This window comes from Rhododendron vialii, chromosome 9a (assembly GCF_030253575.1).
Source record: "Rhododendron vialii isolate Sample 1 chromosome 9a, ASM3025357v1".
Lineage (NCBI taxonomy): Eukaryota > Viridiplantae > Streptophyta > Magnoliopsida > Ericales > Ericaceae > Rhododendron > Rhododendron vialii.
The window spans coordinates 36,825,946-36,845,598 of NC_080565.1; the positions used below are offsets into that span (position 1 = coordinate 36,825,946).

The following is a 19,653-nucleotide window of genomic DNA, read 5'->3' on the forward strand; positions in this document are numbered from 1 at the left end:
CGAAATGTGAGGTTAAATTTTTATGTCGTATAAATCTACTAGACTCATTGTGGACTTAGCTCTTTATAGCTTCAGGTCATTTATTGGTTGCTTGTAATGGTTTCGCATATTGGTTTCTTATAGTGCTTTATTTTGAATGGTTTTATAGGTTAACATCCTACAATGATCAGTACCCGTTCTTGTCTTTCTGCTATTCAAGCCCTCGAACTTGTAGAATTTTGAAGTTTTTCTTCTGTTTCTTGGCTCTCTTGCCAGTCTCATAGCCTTGATCTCATAGCCTTGATATTATGTATGAGTCTTGAATTTTCCAAGTTAAAAGAAGTGAGCTTACGTACGTATACAAGTTCGATTTCTACGGTTAACCAGATACAAAACAGACCTTTTGTTTTTGCCGAAAAGCTATTTACTTGGCTCAACGATTTCCTAACACAACCACAATAGTTTTACTTTGTTCTTCCTTTTTTTTCCCTCCTCAAATTAAATGTGCAAGCATCGCATAAGCGAGAAACAATCCAATTAGGAATTTTAAGCCGACCTGGCAATCCAGTCAGTATCAGAATTATTCCTTCACTCAAATATTTACTCCTTGCCAACAAAAGTTTCAGTTGTCATGTAACTAATTTATTCTTCATGGTTCGATGGATCCAAACCAGGGAACGGGCGGAGTGGTCAATTGTTAATTGGTAACATTACATATATGCAAGCATGAATATACAGAAGTACAAGACAGAAAAATATATGCACAAGTATCTGTTCCTAAATTCTAGTATTTCTTAACAAACCAATATAGGCAAAATGTACACAAGCTTAAATAGGCAAAATTATGAATTACATGAAAACTCGAAACTATACACTAGAGAGTGTTTCCACTTTTATTGTATGTTGAATTTACAATACTACGAAAACAGGCTGAAATAAAGGGATTTCGCCTTTCTATGTGAATAATTGAACTTCAAACCTTTCAATCAGCCTCTACAGCCTCAATTCCTGCCGTGTATTTCCTTAGTAGCGAGCCCGAGATGTTTCTTCACAGGAATGTCGCTTGCCATGGATACCTACTCCAAGAAATACTTCCTTTATTGTCATTAATCCTACCAAGGCATCCTTGACATTCATTCTTTGGCTAGGTGATTTTGCAGAGCATGCAACCCCAATCCTCATAAGGGACATCAAGCATTCCCTCACTTTGGCTTGTCTGATTTTCTCATTTTGATCAACATCGTTTCTTGCTTCCTTAGGTTCTTCAAATAGCATTTGCGAATCTGCAGTCCCCATCACTCGCTCAGGCAATGCTAATTTACAGAATTCATGAAGGCTTTGTCTGTCCGTAAATATTTCATCTGTTGGTCTCCTTCCTGTCATCATTTCCAATAGAAGGATCCCATAGCTGTAAACATCTCCTTGTGTAGATATCTTCCCTCCAACTCCATATTCTGCAAATTTCAACAGGGAAGGATATTATAAAGTTCACTCATTTTGAAGAAAAATGGACTGTTGCAAATGATTTTTGAGAAGGGAAATGAACAAGTATATTGACTGACCCTCTTACCTGGAGCAACGTAACCTATGGAACCCTTGATTGCAAGTGAATTGGTCTCTTCTCCACCAATATAACTGATGTCTGTGGTGAGGAACCTAGCCAGCCCAAAATCTCCCAAATGGGCAGTCATGTCTTCGTCTAGCAGGACGTTGTTGGGCTTCAGATCACAATGAACAATTGGTGTTTCACAACTGTGATGAAGGTAGTCTAATGCACACATAATATCGATTGCTATGTCCAACATTTGGGTAAGTTCCAAGTTCATTGCTTGCCATGGTGCATCCTCTCCTGCATGCAACCAATTCTCCAAACTTCCATTGGGCATGTACTCGAAAACTATTGCTTTAAAATCTTGACCTGCATGATCGACACTTGAGCACGTGGTTATGATCCTTAGAAGATTTCTATGCCTTGTTTTCCTTAGGGCTTCACATTCAGCGATGAAGCTCTTCGAAGCTCCTCCTTTGTCTAGATTCAGCACCTTGATTGCAATTGATTTTTCACCTTCATGAAGAATTCCTTTGTACACAGTGCCAAAACTTCCAGCACCAATAAAGTTTGTTGAAGAGAACCCATTTGTAGCTTTACTTAGCTGATCGTATGAAACCCTCAAGAAATCATCTCCAATGGATGGTTGAGTGAGAGATTTGTTTTTCTGTTTTCTTTTTCTAAGGAAAATAACCAAAAGTTGCACAAGTAAAAGACATGGGATCATGCAAGCAATTGCAACAATAACTTTGAAGCCAAGGCGATTCCCCTTCTTCACGGACTTTGGGCAAGCAGGCAACTGCATTTCTGCACTGCCTCCACATAGCCCTTTGTTTCCAACAAGTAAAATTGCACTCAAGTTTCCAAAGACACCTTGCGAGGGCACCTCACCAGCCAAGTTGTTAAAGGACAGGTTCAGATTCTTCAAAAAAATGAGGGCTGCTAGATATTCCTCAATTTGGCCAGACAAGTTATTACACGAAAGATCCAGAATTTCAATTCCTCTCAAGGAGCTAAATGAGATAGGAATACTACCCTGAAACATGTTACCCTCTAGACGAAGGCTTTCCAATTTCAAGCAATTTCCCAGAGTACTAGGAATATGTCCGGACAATTTGTTGTTTGAAACATCAAGTTCCTGGAGATTGTTCAATTTCCCGATTTCGAGTGGCAGGGCACCCATAAAAGAGTTATGAGCCAAGTTCAGGAAAGTTAAAGAGGTGGAAAGGCCTATTGTATTGGGTATGGGACCAGCTAAGACGTTGTAAGAAAGATTCAAGATCTGCAAGCCTGGAATGTTTTCAATACCGGAAGGTAGGCTGCTGTTGAAGTTGTTCTCTTCTAGGCTTAGTCGATACATTTGAGTGAGGTTACAAATACTAGATGGGATGGGACCAAACAATTTGTTTCTACTCAAACTTAGTTGTTGGAGGTTTCTAAGCTTCCCAATTTCACAAGGAATGATACCTATGAAAAGATTATCTTCTAAAAAAAGTCCAGCTAAGTTGACAAGGTTGGAAATTCCTTCGGGGAGGGTTCCAACTAGGTGATTTACGCTACCAGATAGCTTAATGAGCTGGTTCGAGAGATTGGCTATGGTAGTGGGTAAAACGCCACCAAAACCATTACCATAGAAAAGCAATTTTTGCAGCTTGCTGCAGTTAGTTAACGAATTGATGAACCTCAAGTCGCTAGAGTCCCCGGAGCCTAAATTGTTTTTACCTAGATTGAGAATAAATAGATCCTTCATAATTCTCCCTAGGTCAAAGGGAACTGGCCCGGAAAGGTTGCTTATAGATAGATCAAGTGTTCTCATTTTAGATGCATTAGAAAGAGAAACAGGAAAGGGTCCCCTGAATTGGTTTCCCCCAATGACTAGCATTTGCAGGTTGGGGAGTGTGAGGCCAATATCTTGGGGAAAACTGCCCATAAGTTGGTTATATGAAATGGATAGATGCTTGAGAGTTGAGATATTATAAAGTTGGGGAGGGACAGTACCTGACAATTTATTCACACCAATGCTAAATGCCCGAAGGTTGGGAAGCAGACCGATTGAATATGGAATAGTTCCTGTGATACTATTCACTCCCAAATCCACTATCCGGAGGAGAGAGAGGTTACCGAGAGATGGTGGAATCCCTCCGATGAGGTTAAGATAAGTGAGCTTGGAGAGAGAACCAAATGATGCTGGGATTTTGCCAACTAGGTTGTTAGACTTGAAATCAATGGCAGTAAGATAGTTTGACAAATTGGTTGGAATTTCCCCTTGGAGAGAATTGAAACTGAGATTCAAATGTTGCAGCCTGAACAAGAGGCCGAGCTCCATTGGGATTTTACCTTGGAATATGTTGTTCTGGAGGTAAAGGGATCTGAGGAAAGAGAGGTTTCCCAAGAAAGGTGACAGTATTCCGCTCAGACTTTTTCCCCTCAAGTCCAGAACCACTATTCTCCGATGCTTGCGATTGCACGTTACTCCGTCCCATTTGCAGAGATCGAGAGAATTGTTCCAGGAACTTGATGAGCCGAGCGGATCCTCGGCTATAAGTTCCTTGAATGAAAGCAATGCTAGTCGATCCGTCTCATTGCTCAATCTGCACATTACTTGTGTGGCAGTGGTGAAAAATAACACCAAGCTAAGTAGCTTGATCATGTGAATTAACAGAGATGACGAGATAAGCGTCATCAACTTTAGCATTCTAAATATTGAAGAGGAAGAAGAATGCGACTCCCTTTAAGGCATGCCAATCGTTTAATTAACAGAGATGACGAGATAAGCGTCATCAACTTTAGCATTCTAAGTAGCTTGATCATTAGTCTTTCGCAAGTCTTCCCAATCGTTTTGTTTTGTAGACTTTTCTATGGTAAGATCACAGTAACAAGTTGTATCATGGGGGGAAGACTCTATTTCCTCTTCCTTTTAACACTTCCTTTTCCTTCCTTCTATCTTCTCTCTTTCACAGTTAATCAATATTTCTTTTTCTTTTTTTCAACAAATAAGAAGAATACACTTTCCTTTAATTTCTCTTTTACTTCTTTTTAATTTTCTCCTCCATTCCACATTTTCCAAACGAGCTGAATGGTTTTCTAGCTTGTACACAATCTCTAGCCGTAGTTAGTACAAATTTGTTCCAGTTACGGGAATATCTTCATCTGCACTGATAAAGAAATTGTGAACACTGTAGGAGACCATTGTGTTATGAATTCGCCATTTCAACAAAACTAGACCAATACTCAATAATCAGCTACGTGAAAAGGTTAATGTGACTACTTGTTATGATAATACAACTTTCTCTCAAATTGGATGGTCAGTAATGCGGTAGCCGCCCCTCGGTTCGTTTCAAGAGGCTCATAATGTCCGTTATTGTTCACGTGTATGTTGCTAAGAAATGTCTATCATCTCAAGTGGCTTGTAATAAAGAGTTGATTTTTGGATAGGCATCAATCTACTTACTCGATACATTTTTGCTAAAATATGTATGGGAAAATTTTCTTTTGCAGTAAGCTTTTGCTTTTTAAGTTTTGGAATCCACCGTAACAATTACTCTCGGCCACGAATAATTATTCCTGGCCGCGAATAATTACACCTAGCCAAAGAAAATTACTCATGGCGGCAAAGAATTACTCATGGACTGGATCCATAAGAGTTGATAACATTTGGGTGTTTTGAACTTGAGACATAAGAGGGGGGAGGCAGTCACATGATTAAGATCAGACCGTCAAGCTACACAAGGACCCAGCTCCTATCTTCAGTCTTGCAGCTCTAGCTCACACTGTATTTATGCAGATTGGGAAGGGCCATGCCGTGGGAGACCTCAATTTTCCTGCTAGTTAGGCGTTATAATGTTCACATGCATAACTTTTAAGTGAGTTGGAAATACACATTTTTCCGAGAAATCCCATAGATATATTCCCACTGACCTTTCCAAAATTACTACTAACTGTATTGACCCAGAAAGAATTCTCTCCAGATGTGAAGGCCTTGTTCCGAAAAAAGCAAATGCCTGAGAGCTGGCATTCAACAACCAATAATGTGTGTGTGTGTGTGTGTGAGAGAGAGAGAGAGAGAGAGAGAGAGAGAGAGAGAGAGAGAGAGAGAGTTGCTGTAGTACTACTTACTTGTAGTGAGTGGGAGAGAAGGATTGGAAGAAGACCCTGGTTCTACAGTAGTCAACATTGGCGTCCACCCATCTGGCCCACGTCCTTAGCCCTCTCTCTAAAGCAACCAATCGATCCATATCTTGATAGAATGACCCTCCCGATTCCATGTAATCCCACCTACACATAATTCACATTCATCACCCCCAATAATTCATACATCTTTATGTCTGCCTTCAAATTAAAGATCTAAGGCTACGTTCCACTAAAATTTTTCGGAATTCAAAATTATTTTTTTTCGCATTTGTTAATTTTGCGTCTAACTTTTGTGGATTATTAATTTGTCTCTATCTATCTCTTTTTACTCGTTACTCTCAAAATCCAAACCGAAGAATTTTTCACTCACTCTTTCACTCTTGGGGGTTTGGAATCACTGCTCATGACATTTGAGGTTAAATTGAACTATTCTAGCATGAAATATATGCCCTGATGGGCCTGTCTTTTTGAAAATTAGTCACTTGTGGGATGAGTCTTGGTGGATGTGACTTGAAAGGGAAAAAAGACAAGAATTTGGAGCAACTCCAACCATTCAAGAGGGTTGAGTGTTAATTCTAACCATTTTGTTTTGTAGACTTTTCTATGGCGACAAAGTAGTAGGTTGTATCACAGTGGAAAGCTCTGTTATTTATTTTTTTTCATTTGTTAAATCTAATCTAGTCTATCGTAGGGGATTTGGGGAGAGGAATGGGTGCTTACGGGAATCGAACCCTACCCATATGCATGAGAGTATAAGGAAAGTACCAACTGCACTCTACTCCACTTGCGTGGAAAGCTCTGATCAAATGATCCAGTGTTTTTTACAGGTGGGGTGGGATTAGTCTTGGTGGATGTGACTTGAAAGGGGAAAAAAGAAAAAATTAAAACAAGAATTTAGAGCTACTCCAACCATTCAAGAGGGTTGAGTGTTAATTTGGCGGCCAACCATTTTGTTTTGTAGACTTTTCTATGGTGACAAAGTAATATGACGATTCTACCCTTAACAAGACGGAAAACAAAATATTTTTGTAAAATCCTTGAATCACACTAATTTTAAACAGAATCGAAACCTATTTTATATTGATACAGAGGGTATTCAAAATATTAAAAGATAATAATAAAATTGAACCACAAAAATAATAGATTTGGGGTTACGAATAGTTGGTCGAAAGTAACCAATTCAAATATCATTAGAGCTATTAAGGCTAAAACATGTTTCCGCACCCTTCCACTCATTCTATGTTCCATTCCATACTCGCATTCCTAGTTTTAAGGTATTAGTTCATTTCTTAGGAGAGTTCATAAGGCTTTCTGCACTTCATCAAATTAAAGCATACAAAACTGTTTAATTATCAGGATTCACCAAAGATGTAGCGGTCTGTTTATTACCCAGTTTTCATGAAAATTTTGGCCGTCAATGTGAAAGATGACTCCTCCTTCACATTGACGACCAAAGACTTGGACCTTTCATTCTCCTGGAAAATGCAGATTGTGAAGGGCCATGCTGTGAGAGACCTCAATTTTCCTGCTTGTCAGGCGTTAAAATGTTCACATGCATAACTTTTAATGTTTTAAGTGAGATGGAAATACACATTATTCCGGACAAACCCATAGATATATTCCCACTTACATTTCCAAAATTACTACTACTAGTTTCATCTTTCACTGCATTGACCTGGAAAGAATTCTTGTCTCCAGATGTAAAGGCCTTGTTCGTTTTGGGGTCTTAAAATCTATGGGCATTGTATCCAATAAATTTTCTCTATCTATCTCTTTTCACTCATTACTCTCAAAAACCCTCCCTCATAACCCAAACCGAAGAAATGTTCGCTCACTCTTTCACTCTTCCTTTGGGTGTTTGGAATCACTGCTCATGACATTTGAGGTTAAATTGAACTACTCTAGCATGAAATATATGCCCAGATGGGCCTGTCTTTTGAAAATTAGTCACTAGTGGGATGAGTCTTGGTGGACGTGATTTGAAAGGGAAAAAAGACAAGAATTTGGAGCAACTCCAACCATTCAAGAGGGTTGAGTGTTAATTCCAACCGTTTTGTTTTGTAGACTTTCATATGGTGACACTGTAGTAGGTTGTATCACGGTGGAAAGCTCTGTTATATATATATTTTTTGTGATTTGTTAAATCTAATCTACTCTATTCTAGGGGACTTGGAGAGGGAATGGGTGCTTACGTGAATCGAATCCTGCCCATGTGCATAAGAGTATAAGGAAAGTACCAACTGTACTCCACTCCACTTGCGTGGAAAGCTCTGTTAGCTCGACCTTTTTCTCGGATTTCTTTTACAGAGCGCAAACTTCATACTTTATTAAGACGAGAGAATTACAAGAGTGTTGCATTTTTACCGGGCGATGAGTACCCGAGCTACAATCAGAACAAAACACTGGCTAAACAGCTCGATGAAAAACCAATATACGACAACGAAATCATTTCGCTCCACAGCCGCTGTGTTTGTCCAAGACTCCAAATATCGCTTCCTAGTTAGCTTCGCGGTAACAAAAAAGGACAGTTTCAAACTAGACAAACTATGATTTTAAAAAAAAAAAAAACCCAGAGAACCTATACGCCAGAGGGAGGCACTACTGAAGAAGTCCTTCTACCTATACGAAAACTAGAGAACCTATTAACAGATCAAACGATTTTGGCAGGTCAATTAGATTTTTGCTGAAGCATCGTCATCGTCCTCTAAATTTTCAGTTACTGAAAAAATCAAGTGGACTGATGGTGTCCCGAATTTGGAGATTGTACACAGGAAAATTCCAAAGGTGATTGGCATTCTCAGATCAAGATTAGAGACTATTCAATACCCTTTCTCAGCTTGATGTTAAACCTCCATGGTTTGATATGGAACCTAGTAGCTTATTTCTATTAAAAAATTAGTTAGGGTCCATCATTATAGAGAATTTGTAACCCAGTTACACAACCTCTAATGTTTGTAATCCTTCTAATCCACGAATATCGTTTTGTAAGGCCTTAGTCCACTTCTTTTGAAAAAGAAATTAAACCAAGACAAAAATGTCTTTTTATATAAACTGTCATATAGAGAGAGACCCTAGACCACAAACAAATCTGGAGCACAGCCTCCTCTCTTTCTAACAGCGGCAAAAGCAAGGCCACACCGTCACTCTCCTGATTGTTGGAGAAGGCCATGGCGGCGCGGTGGAGCCCGTCGAGTTCGGTCCATATCGCTTTGTGAAAGAACAGGAAGATGAGAATCGGTGATCTTAAGGCTGAATTCTTCATACAAATACTACCAGGCTTCTTGTTGTTGTTCGATTGGTTCAGTGGGCCTGCCATTACAGCCACCCCGCCGATGCCGTCCCTGTGCTGCAGCCCCGTCAATGGGGCCGCCATTTTATATCGATAAAAAAGGTGGATCAGATTTTGTTGTTGTTGATTGCAGATTCATATTCAATTACAGCAAACCATTTGTGAATTTGCCAGATCTCTTCATCTGTTTGGATATGTGCGTTTGTGTGTGTACCTTTTTCTCTCTATGTATAATCCGTTGTATAGCTCTCTCTCTCTCTCTCTCTCTCTCTCTTAGATAACGGACAGAGCAAAAACAACACCTGCTCCAGAATTCCAAACGTACAAAGAACAGATTGGAACATATAAGATTATATGTGCACTTTGTTAGTGTATTACCAAACATAAGGCAAGAACGTAGATTGTGACATATAAGATTATATGTGTATTTTTTCAACATGCACAGAACATATACACATATAATATTATATGTGTTTGTATTGGCCAAAAATATGTTCTAGATATCAATAGATAACTTTATATGTCTCAAATTTATCTTCGTTTTTTATAACGTACAAAGGACAGATTGGAACATATAAGATTAAATGTGCTTTTTGGTTGATATAGTACCAAACATAAGACAAGAACGCAAATTTGGACAAATAACCTTATATGTTAAGGTGTGGCGAGTTCAAAAAGAGAAGAACTCAAAACAGGTACAAAAAATTAAAGAAAAAAGAAATTTTTTTCACACATATAACGTTATATGTTGAGGGGTGGCGGTTTCAAGAAGGGAAAGGCTCAAAACAGGAATAGAAAATAGAAAATAGAAATTTTTGTCACATATATAACGTTATATATTGGCGTGGTGGTGTTGGTGGCGAAGGTGGTGGTGGAAAAAAAAAAAAAGAATTTTTTGTCACACATATAACGTTATATGTTGGCATCGTGGTGGTGGTGGTTACGTGGTTGCAACAAGATCGAAAAAAATAGAAAAATTGTTTTGTTAGCCAAACAGAAAGTCTATGGGTACAGAAATTTGGTACATATTTTGTACATAGATTTTTCGTGGGGCCCACTACGGGTCTCACACAAATGATCCGAGCCGTTCACTAAATGTAAAATATTTTTTCAAGAGCCTTTGCAAAAATTTAGCTCAATCTGATACTTATAAATATTCGATCCAATCATCTAATTTTTCATTTAGATTTCAAGATATGAAAAAGTTAGATGATTGGATCGAATATTTATAAGTATCAGATTGAGCTGAATTTTTGCGATGGCCCTTGAAAAAATATTTTACATTTAGTGAACGGCTCGGATCATTTGTGTGGGACCCGTAGTGGGCCCCACGAAAAATCTATGTACAAAATCTGTACCAAATTTATGTACCCATAGACTTTCTGTTAGCCAAACAAGGCTCTTGTTTCTTTTACATAGGATAGTTTTGTCATTGAAATTATTAGTAGACTAGAGGGTTAAAAACTTTAAAAGTAAACTAGTGGGGTTAGAAACATGTTATAGTAGACCTCCCAAAAAATTTCCCTATTTCTATTCGCATAAGCCCAAATGAGGCAATCTCATTCCCATAGCCAGCATTTGAACTACAAATATACAATCAGTCGAAGCCCTAAGGATTTAGCAAGATAAATGTTTCTTATGAAAAGCAGAGACCAAAACCGTTTCCATCGAGAAAACACATCCATTCCCAAGTGAGAGAGTTTCGAAAATGTTACTATTTGTTACCAAACCAATATAAGATGCTACTGGCACACACATTCTTAATGCCTTACATTTTGTGGGAACTTACATGCATACGGAATTAATTAAATATGCACAACTATGACTACTTGAAAACTCAAAACTATACGTGGGAGAGAACTTTCACCTTCTCTTTTATTCTTTTTAATTTACATGATTAACAAACTGCCTGCATATTTGGGTTTTGGCCTTTCTAACTAAGTGATTGTGCTTCAAACCTTCCAAGCATCCTCCGCAGAGTCAATTCCTCTAGCGGCACTCTCAGTAGCTATTCTAGAGACGTTCCTTCACCGGTGAGTCGCATCCTCATTTGTCTCTTGCCATGGATACCTACTCCAAGAAAGACTTCCTTTATTGTCATTAATCCTATGATCACGTCCTTGACGTTCATCCTTTTGCCAGGTGATTCCTCAGAACATGCAATTCCAATCCTCATAAGGGAAACTAAGCATTCTCTTATTTTGGCTTGTCTAATTCTTTCATTCTGAGTATCTTTTTCAACTTCATTAGCTTCTTCTAATAGCATGCGCGGATCAACAATCTCCATCACTCTCTCTGGCAATGCCACCTTGCAAAATTCATGAAGGCTTTGTCTGATTGTAAACATTCCATTTGTCGGTCTTTTTCCTGTCAGCATTTCCAATAACAAAATCCCATAGCTGTAAACATCTCCTTCTGTAGATGTCCTTCCTCCAGTTCCATATTCTACATTTAAACAGGTAAGGAACTGAAGAAATGTAGGCTACTATATATTATATACAAATGTCTGAAAGGGAAAAAGCAAAGATGAAAAAAAAGAACAATTATTGACCCACTTACCTGGTGCAACATATCCTATAGAACCTTTGATTGCAAGTGAATTTGTTTGCCCGCCATCACTGTTACTGTTATTTATGGTGAGGAACTTGGCCAGCCCAAAATCTCCCACATGGGCAATCATGTCTTCATCGAGGAGAACATTGCTTGGCTTTAGATCACAGTGAACAATTGGAGTTTCACAACGGCGATGAAGGTATTCTAAGGCACATGCAACGTCGATCGCTATATTTAGCCTTTGGGAAAGGCTCATGTTCCATTCTTGTTGTGGTGTATCTTCTCCTGGATGCAACCACTTCTCCAAACTTCCATTGGGCATGTACTCAAAAACTAGTGCTTTAAAATCTTCACCTGCATGGTTTACACTTGAACACACTGTTATAATCTTAAGAAGATTTTTGTGCCTTGTTTTCCTCAAAGCTTCACATTCAGCCACGAAGCTCTTAGATGCTCCTCTTTGTTCAAGATTGAGCACCTTGACTGCAATTGCTTTTTCGTTTTCATGGAGAATTCCTTTGTACACGGTGCCAAAACTTCCAGCTCCAATAAAGTTTGATGAAGAGAATCCACCAGTGGCGTTAACGAGCTGGTCATATGAAACCCTCAAGAAATTATCTCCAATGACTTGTTGGGCGAGAGATTTGGTTTTTTGTTTTCTTTTCCTAAGATAAACAACCAAAAATAGCACCACTAAAAGACATGGGATTATGCAAGCAATTGGAACAATAATATTGAACCCAAGGCGATTCTCCTTCTTTATGGACATTGGGCAAGCAGGTAACCGCATTTCTGCAATGCCTCCACAAAGCCCTCTGTTCCCAACAAGTGAAATCGTACTCAAGTTTCCGAAGACACCTTGCAAAGGCACCTCACCAGCCAAGTTGTTAAATGACAAGTTCAGATTCTTCAAAAACCTGAGGGCTGCTAGATTTTCTGGAATTTGGCCGAACAAGTTATTGCGTGAAAGATCTAGACTTTCAATTCCTTTCAAGGAGCTAAAAGAGGGAGGAATACTACCCTGAAACATGTTACCCTCTAGAAAAAGCCCTTCTAATTTCAAGCAATTTCCTAGAGTACTTGGAATATGTCCAGACAACTTGTTCTCTGAAACATCTAGTTCCTGGAGATTGTTCAATTTCCCGATTTCGAGTGGTAGGACACCGATAAATGCGTTATGAGCCAAGTACATGAAGGTTAAAGTGGAGAAAAGGCCTACTGTTTTGGGTATGGGGCCAGTTAAGAAATTATGTGAGAGATCCAAGGTTTGCAAGCCTCGGATGTTTTCAATACTTGAAGGAATGGTTCCGTTCAAGTTGTTCTGATATAGGTATATCTCAAATATTTGAGTGAGATTTCCAATGCTTTCTGGTATGGGACCGGACAATTTGTTTATACCAAAAGATACCCGTTCGAGGTTTCTAAGCTTCCCTATTTCAAAGGGAAGGACCCCTGAAAAAAAGTTTCCTTCCAAACCCAACGTATTTAAGTTGACCAAGTTTGAAATTCCCACGGGGATGGGTCCAACCAGCTGGTTCTCTCCTGCTGCTAAAGTATTGAGGTGACTGGAGAGATTTGCTATGGAAGTGGGTAAAACACCCCCAAAACCATTTTCATTGAAACCCAATATTTCTAGCTTGCTGCAGTTAGTTAATGAATCAATGAACCTCAAGTCGCTAGCATCCCCTGACCCTAAATTATTTTCGACTAGATTAAGCCTCCACAGATCCTTCATCTTTCTCCCTAGGTCAAAGGGAACTGGCCCGGAAAGGTGTTGGTGCAAAATTCGTCGTAGCCGATGAAAATGGATAAATAGAGATGCTTCAAGTCACTTTACTATGTCGCTGTCCTTAAGACGATATTCGCCCCCACCAATTCAAGAGAATTCGGTGTGCACCGGGTTACAGCGAAGCCGGCTCCAAGATAAAATGAAGCTCAGTCTCCAACTGTTGTCTAACTGCGTTATGCACAAACGAAGAGAGACCCGAATACCTTTGGATTTTGCGAGCCTCTTAAGTATAATCGTAGGAGATAATTCTAGAGAGAAAGAACAATCAGAATTGTTCTGATTCTCTTCATCCTTTTAATTGGTAGAACCATTTGCCTTTTATAGGCATAGATCGTGACCGTTGGCTAATGATTACACTTCTTTTATTAAATGCAATAGTCATGTCTATTTATAATAGTCATGTCTATTCATTTCACCCCAATGGTCACACCTTTTGGTCTGGTAATGTCTATTCATTTAACCTGAATAGACACACCTTTTGTGCTCAAATCCAATATTCACGTCTATTCATTTAACCTGAATAGTCACGCCTCTTGGATTAAAACCGTTCAACAATATTTACATTTAATATTCATTAAATATTTTGGAAATGTTCCAACAAAAGGTTGCTTCTTGGTACCGAAAGCAATTCCATTCTAGATGAATTACAAAAAGAAACTGGAAAAGGTCCCCCGAATTGGTTTCGCCCAGCCATTATCATTCGCAAGTTAGGGAGTGTGAGGCCAATATCTTGGGGTAAACTGCCGGTAAGTTGATTATGCCCAATGATTAGATGTGTGAGAGTTGAGATATTATAAAGTGGGGGAGGGACAGTACCTGACAATTTATTCGCTCCAATGCCGAATTCCTTAAGGTTGCCAAGGAGGCCGATGGAATGTGGAATAGTTCCTGTGAAACTATTCGCTCCCAAATCAACCATTTGGAGGAGAGACAGGTTACCGAGAAAAGGTGGAATCCCTCCAATGAGGTTGTTGGAGAAAAGGAGAAGATCAATGAGCTTGGAAAGAGAACCAAACGAGGCTGGAATTTTTCCAACTAGATCATTATGCTTTATAAAAATGATACTGAGGGAGTTTGACAAATTGGATGGAATTTCCCCTTGGAGAGAATTGCTACTGAAATTCAAAAGTTGTAGCCTGAACAAGCAGCTGAGCTCCGGGGGGATTTTTCCTTGGAATCTATTTTCCTGGAGGTAAAGGGATCTGAGAAAAGAGAGGTTTCCCAAGAAAGGTGACATGGTTCCCCTCAGACTTTTTCCCCTCAAGTCCAGAACCACTACTCTCCGATGCTTGCGACTGCACGTTACTCCGTCCCATTTGCAGAGATCGAGAGAACTGTTCCAGGAACTTAACGAGCCAAGCGGATCGTCAGCTATAAGTTCCTTGAAAGAAAGCAATGCTGATCGATCCGTTTCATTGCTCAATCTGCACGTTACTTGTGTGGCAGTGGTGAGAAATAACGCCAAGCTGAGTAGCTTGATCATATGAATTAACAGAGATGACGAGATAAATGTCATCAACTTTAGCATTCTAAACATTGAAGATGAAGAAGAATGTTGTGCCCTTAAAGGAGTGCCAATACTGTAATTTATAGTGCAATGATAATTGATTACTATAGTCTACTCCTCCCAAAAGAACTGTTCCCATTAGTCTTTCGCAAGTCTTCCCACTTTACGAGGAAAATATTGGTAGATTGCAATGGAATGCTCCAAGAAAAAACCATCTTTAAAAGCTTGAGATTCCTTTATTTTTGCTTTTATGCACTAGAGTTTTGGCACAAACAAAAATAGTTGTGACATTATTATTATTATTATTATTATTACTATTTTATTCTACTATACGTAATCATTCATCAACAAGAAATTTGAGGGGACCTCAACTTTTGGCCCCAGATGAAATACCCTACTTAATACTGTATTCCACTTAGAAAAGGTGGTAAATGAAAAGGAAAGCGGGAACAAATGTGGGTACCCAACAAATGTAGGAGGTCTTTTTGAAGAATGTGGGGTCCGATGCACTTTCTTTTATCAGAAGTGAATTGCAAGGAAGCAATAATGCTCTATCTTGTCTCCTCCATATACTTTATCAAATGTGAAAACATCCTCATGAAAAGAAACAAAATGTGAACAAATATTATAAAAGCTAATAAAGCTTTTAAAGGTTCTTGGATACTTTACAAAATGTGAACGGAGGACTTGGAAAAACTCCAACCGTTCAAGAGGGTTGAGTGTTAATTTAACGGCGATCGTTTTATTTTGTACACTTTTCTATGGTGAGATCATAGTAACAAGTTTTATCATGGTGGAAGACTCTATTTCCTCTTCCTTTTTGGACTTCAAAGTCCGAGAAAAGGGCAAGGAAAATTAACGCTTCCTTTTCCTTCCTTCTATTTTCTCTCTTTCACAGTTAATCAATATTTCTTTTTCTTTTTTCAACAAATAAGAACAATACACTTTCCTTAAATTTCTCTTTTACTTCTTTTTAATTTTCTCCTCCATTCCACATTTTCCAAACGAGCTGAATGGTTTTCTAGCTTGTACACAATCTCTAGCCGTAGTTAGTACAAATTTGTTCTAGTTACGGAAATATCTTCATCTGCACTGATAAAGAAATTGTGAACACTGTAGGAGACCGTTGTGTTATGAATTTGCCATTTCAACAAGACTAGACCAATACTCACTAATCAGCTAGATGAAAAGGGTAATGTGACTACTTGTTATGCTAATACAATTTTCTCTGAAATTGGAGGGTCAGTAATGCGGTAGCCGCCTCTCGGTTCATTTCAAGAGGCTTGTAATGTCCGTTATTGTTCACGTGTATGTTGCTAAGAAATGTCTATCATTCCAAGTGGCTTGTAATAAAGAGTTGATTTTTGGATAGGCATTAATCTACTTACTCGATACATATTTGCTAAAATATGTATGGGAAAATTTTCTTTTGCAATAAGCTTTTGCTTTTTAAGCTTTGGAATCCACCGAAAGAATTACACTTAGCCACGAAGAATTACTCCTGGCCACGAAAAATTACACCTGGCCACGGAGAATTACTCATGGCGGCAAAGAACTACTCCTGGACTGGATCCATAAGAGTTGATAATATTTGGATGTTTTAAACTTGAGACATAAAAGAGAGGAGGCAGTCACATGATTAAGATCAGACCGTCGAGCTACGCTAGAAGCCAGCTCCTATCTTCAGTCTTGCAGCTCTAGCTCACACTGTATTTATGCAGATTGGGAAGGGCCATGCTGTGAGAGACCTCAATTTTCCTGCTAGCTTGGCGTTATAATGTTCACATGCATAACTTTTAAGTGAGTTGGAAATACACATTATTCCGAGCTAGAAATCCCTTAGATATATTCCCACTGACCTTTCCAAAATTACTACTAACTGCATTGACCCAGAAAAAATTCTTGTCTCCAGATGTAAAGGCCTTGTTCCGAAAAAAGCAAATGCCTGAGAGCTGGCATTCAACAACCAATAATGTGTGTGTGAGAGAGAGAGAGCCTGAGATCTGGCATTCAACAACCAATAATGTGTGTGTGTGTGTGTGAGAGAGAGAGAGAATTACTGTCGTACTACTTGTAGTGAGTGGGAGAGATGGATTGGAAGAAGACCCTGGTTCTACTGTAGTCAACATTGGCGTCCACCCATCTGGCCCACGTCCTTAGCCCTCTCTCTAAAGCAACCAATCGATCCATATCTTGATAGAATGACCCTCCCGATTCCATGTAATCCCACCTACACATAATTCACATTCATCACCCCCAGTAATTCATACTACATCTTTATGTCTGCCTTCAAATTAAAGATCCAAGGCTACATTCCACTAAATTTTTTCGGACAATATGGATTTGGAGAAGACCTCTGTCCAGTCACGTGAAATACAGTTCTCGTAATTACTGCGCAATTTCGTCCCTACAAATCCAAAAATAATACTTACCGATATCTATTAAAGTTGATTTTTTACAGTGCCCCATAAAACATTATTTTAAAATTTGTGGATATTTTTCTATATTTTTGTGGGACCCAAAAAAATGACCAAACTTTGCAGTCTTGCCACGGTCACTCCCGAACTCCGATTCTCACGTGGTTTGAACTGTTAAAAAGGTCATCTAGCCTACTATCTTACTGAATTAGTTTGACTCCAAAATTATTTATAAATCAAAATATATGACAATTTTACCCTCAACATGGCAAAAAACAAAATATTTTTTAAAATCCTTTAATCACACTAACTTTAAACCAGATCGAAACCTATTTTTTATCGTTACAGATAGTATTCAAAGTACTAAAAGATGATGAAATTGAACCATAAAAATAATAGATTTGTGGTTACGAATAGTTGGTTGAAATTAGACCAATTCAAATATCGTTGGAGACATTAAGGCTAAAACATGTATCCGCACCCTTCGACTCATTCTTTGTTCCTTTCGGTATTCACATTCCTAGTTTTAAGGCATTAGTTCAATTCTTTGATTACGATAGTCTACTATACTCCTCTCAAAAGAACTGTTGATTCCTGAACAATCCCCATGTCTTCCCATTAGTCTTTCCTCAAGTCTTCCCAATTTTACTAGGAAAAGATTGGTAGATTGCAATAGAATCCTCTGTCTCGGTGGATGTTTCTTGACTGGGAAAAAAAGGCAAAATGTGAATGGAGAACTCGGAAAAACTCCAACCCTTCAAGAGGGTTGAGTGTTAATTCTACGGCAATCAAATATGCCGAACGGGTACCATGTGGGATATACGCATCCAACACCGAATTTCTTCGGATTTGGAGAAGACCTCCATTTTTCTTCTGTCCAGTCACGTGAAATACAAGACTTATTAATGTTCAAGGAGGATGCCAAATAAAATTGGGAATCTCACTTACCAATACAACGCAGCATGATATGTATTGGACGCACCAAAGTGAAGTGTCCAACCAAAGCTATTACTACTATGTTTTAAGGGGGCCCGATGCGTCTCACTATACACACGTATGGAATATGGTGGTGAATCTGGTGATCACTTCATAATATATGTAAATTTACCCCTCTAATTTCTATTGAATATTTTTTTTTAAAAGTTTTGTCAAAAGATTTCGTATCATTGAGACCATTTAGAAAATTGTTTAAGAAGTTCATTGCAACCGTAAAGATTTAAATCATGATAAAGGTGAAGGGCCGAAGGCCGGGGAGTTCATCAATGATTTGGAGGAAGAAGATTTTTGTTTCATTTCTTTTCTCATCATTTCGCAACTGTAACTATAGTTTTATGAGAAAACATTCTTTCTAGAGGCGGAGGAAAAGAGGGGTTTTCTGCCACCCCCGTGGGCCTCTTTCGTGATTTTGTTTTTGAGTAATCTGAACTGTTCATCATATAGGCCCCGCAAAATAATGTATCCATGTGAAAAATCAGCTTGTCCGGACATAGGTATGTCAAAAGTTGAGTTTAAAACGAAAGAAGACTAGACCATTAATATTGGCTAATCATGTAGAGACCCGTATTTTTTTTATCATTTGAAATGTTTATTAATTGGCTAATTAGGAGAATACGGTTTATTGGGTGGTTATTTGAATTAGGGATTGAAATGAGGAAATTGAATCTTGAGGGAGTGGGTGTGTGATTAAAAGATATAGGGGTATATATAATGGGTGTATGTATTGTAGGAGATTAATTTTCATCTCCTCTCTCTCTCTCTACCGTCCCTCTCTCTCCCTCTCATCCGAAATTTCTCCCTCTCCTCTCCTCTCACTCAAAACTCCTCCAAGACCTTAAGAACCTTAAAGATCAACCACCCCTCGGCCCTCCAATCGCGTTCTCGAGCTCAAAATTTCGTGGGTCAAGCTTGGAGGGAAGTTCTTGGTCGATTTCGAAGCTTTGGAGGTCTAGGGCTCGCTTGGACTTCGATCAATAGCTTGGGTTTCGTTCAAATCACTTGAGGTAGGGATTTCCTACTCTCTCTCTATGTGTTTATGGGCTGATTATGTGCCTTGATTGTGCTTGGTTCATTGTTTGTTGTTAGAGTTTCGTTGTTGAAAAGATAAAAATTCTGCAGAAAAACTCCATGGTATTGATACCCTCAAAAGGGGTATCGATACCCCACTCTCCTCTGGACCAGACTCTAGCCAGGTATTGATACCTCGATCAGGGGTATCAATGCCTCTCTTCTGTTCCGGACAGATTTGGTTCATTTGTTTCTTCTCGTGCCCATTTGAACCCCGAACACTTCAAACACCTTTTGAATAGCTTCAAATCACTTCCAAACTCGATTGTTCGTACCTCGAAAGGTTCATTGACCAATCAATCACTTTGGGCCCTCGTCGTAGCTTAGAAAAGTGTAGAATTAAACGGTTAGGGTACTCGTACTTTATTTTACGCT

The 19,653-nt window shown here is 38.8% G+C and overlaps 2 protein-coding genes across 2 annotated transcripts in view; both read right to left on the reverse strand.

Moving 5' to 3' along the window:
• Window positions 1-859: 859 nt before the first annotated feature.
• The window catches only part of LOC131300121 (putative receptor-like protein kinase At3g47110), a 79,966-nt gene continuing 61,172 nt past the window's right edge, over window positions 860-19,653 (reverse strand). Inside the window, exon 2 of the mRNA XM_058325815.1 lies at window positions 860-1,433. Within this exon, the coding sequence (XP_058181798.1) occupies window positions 1,003-1,433 (431 nt within the window). The 3' untranslated portion in view covers window positions 860-1,002. The remainder of the gene's footprint in view (window positions 1,434-19,653) is intronic.
• On the reverse strand, window positions 10,620-13,788 carry LOC131300135 (probable LRR receptor-like serine/threonine-protein kinase At3g47570). The gene is made up of 2 exons (XM_058325835.1): window positions 11,508-13,788; window positions 10,620-11,393 (listed from the first exon to the last, which is right to left on the reverse strand). The coding sequence occupies exons 1-2, from the start codon at window positions 13,234-13,236 to the stop codon at window positions 10,957-10,959; spliced, it is 2,166 nt and encodes a 721-aa protein (XP_058181818.1). The 5' UTR covers window positions 13,237-13,788; the 3' UTR covers window positions 10,620-10,956.

Bases quoted from the DNA above. Each gene is read 5' to 3' on its own strand.
- LOC131300135 (XM_058325835.1), bottom strand. From the start codon at position 13,236: ATGAAGGATCTGTGGAGGCTTAATCTAGTCGAAAATAATTTAGGGTCA. The intron at 11,394-11,507 runs GTAAGTGGGTCA...GTTTAAATGTAG, and splicing joins TATAGGATATGTTGCACCAG to AATATGGAACTGGAGGAAGG.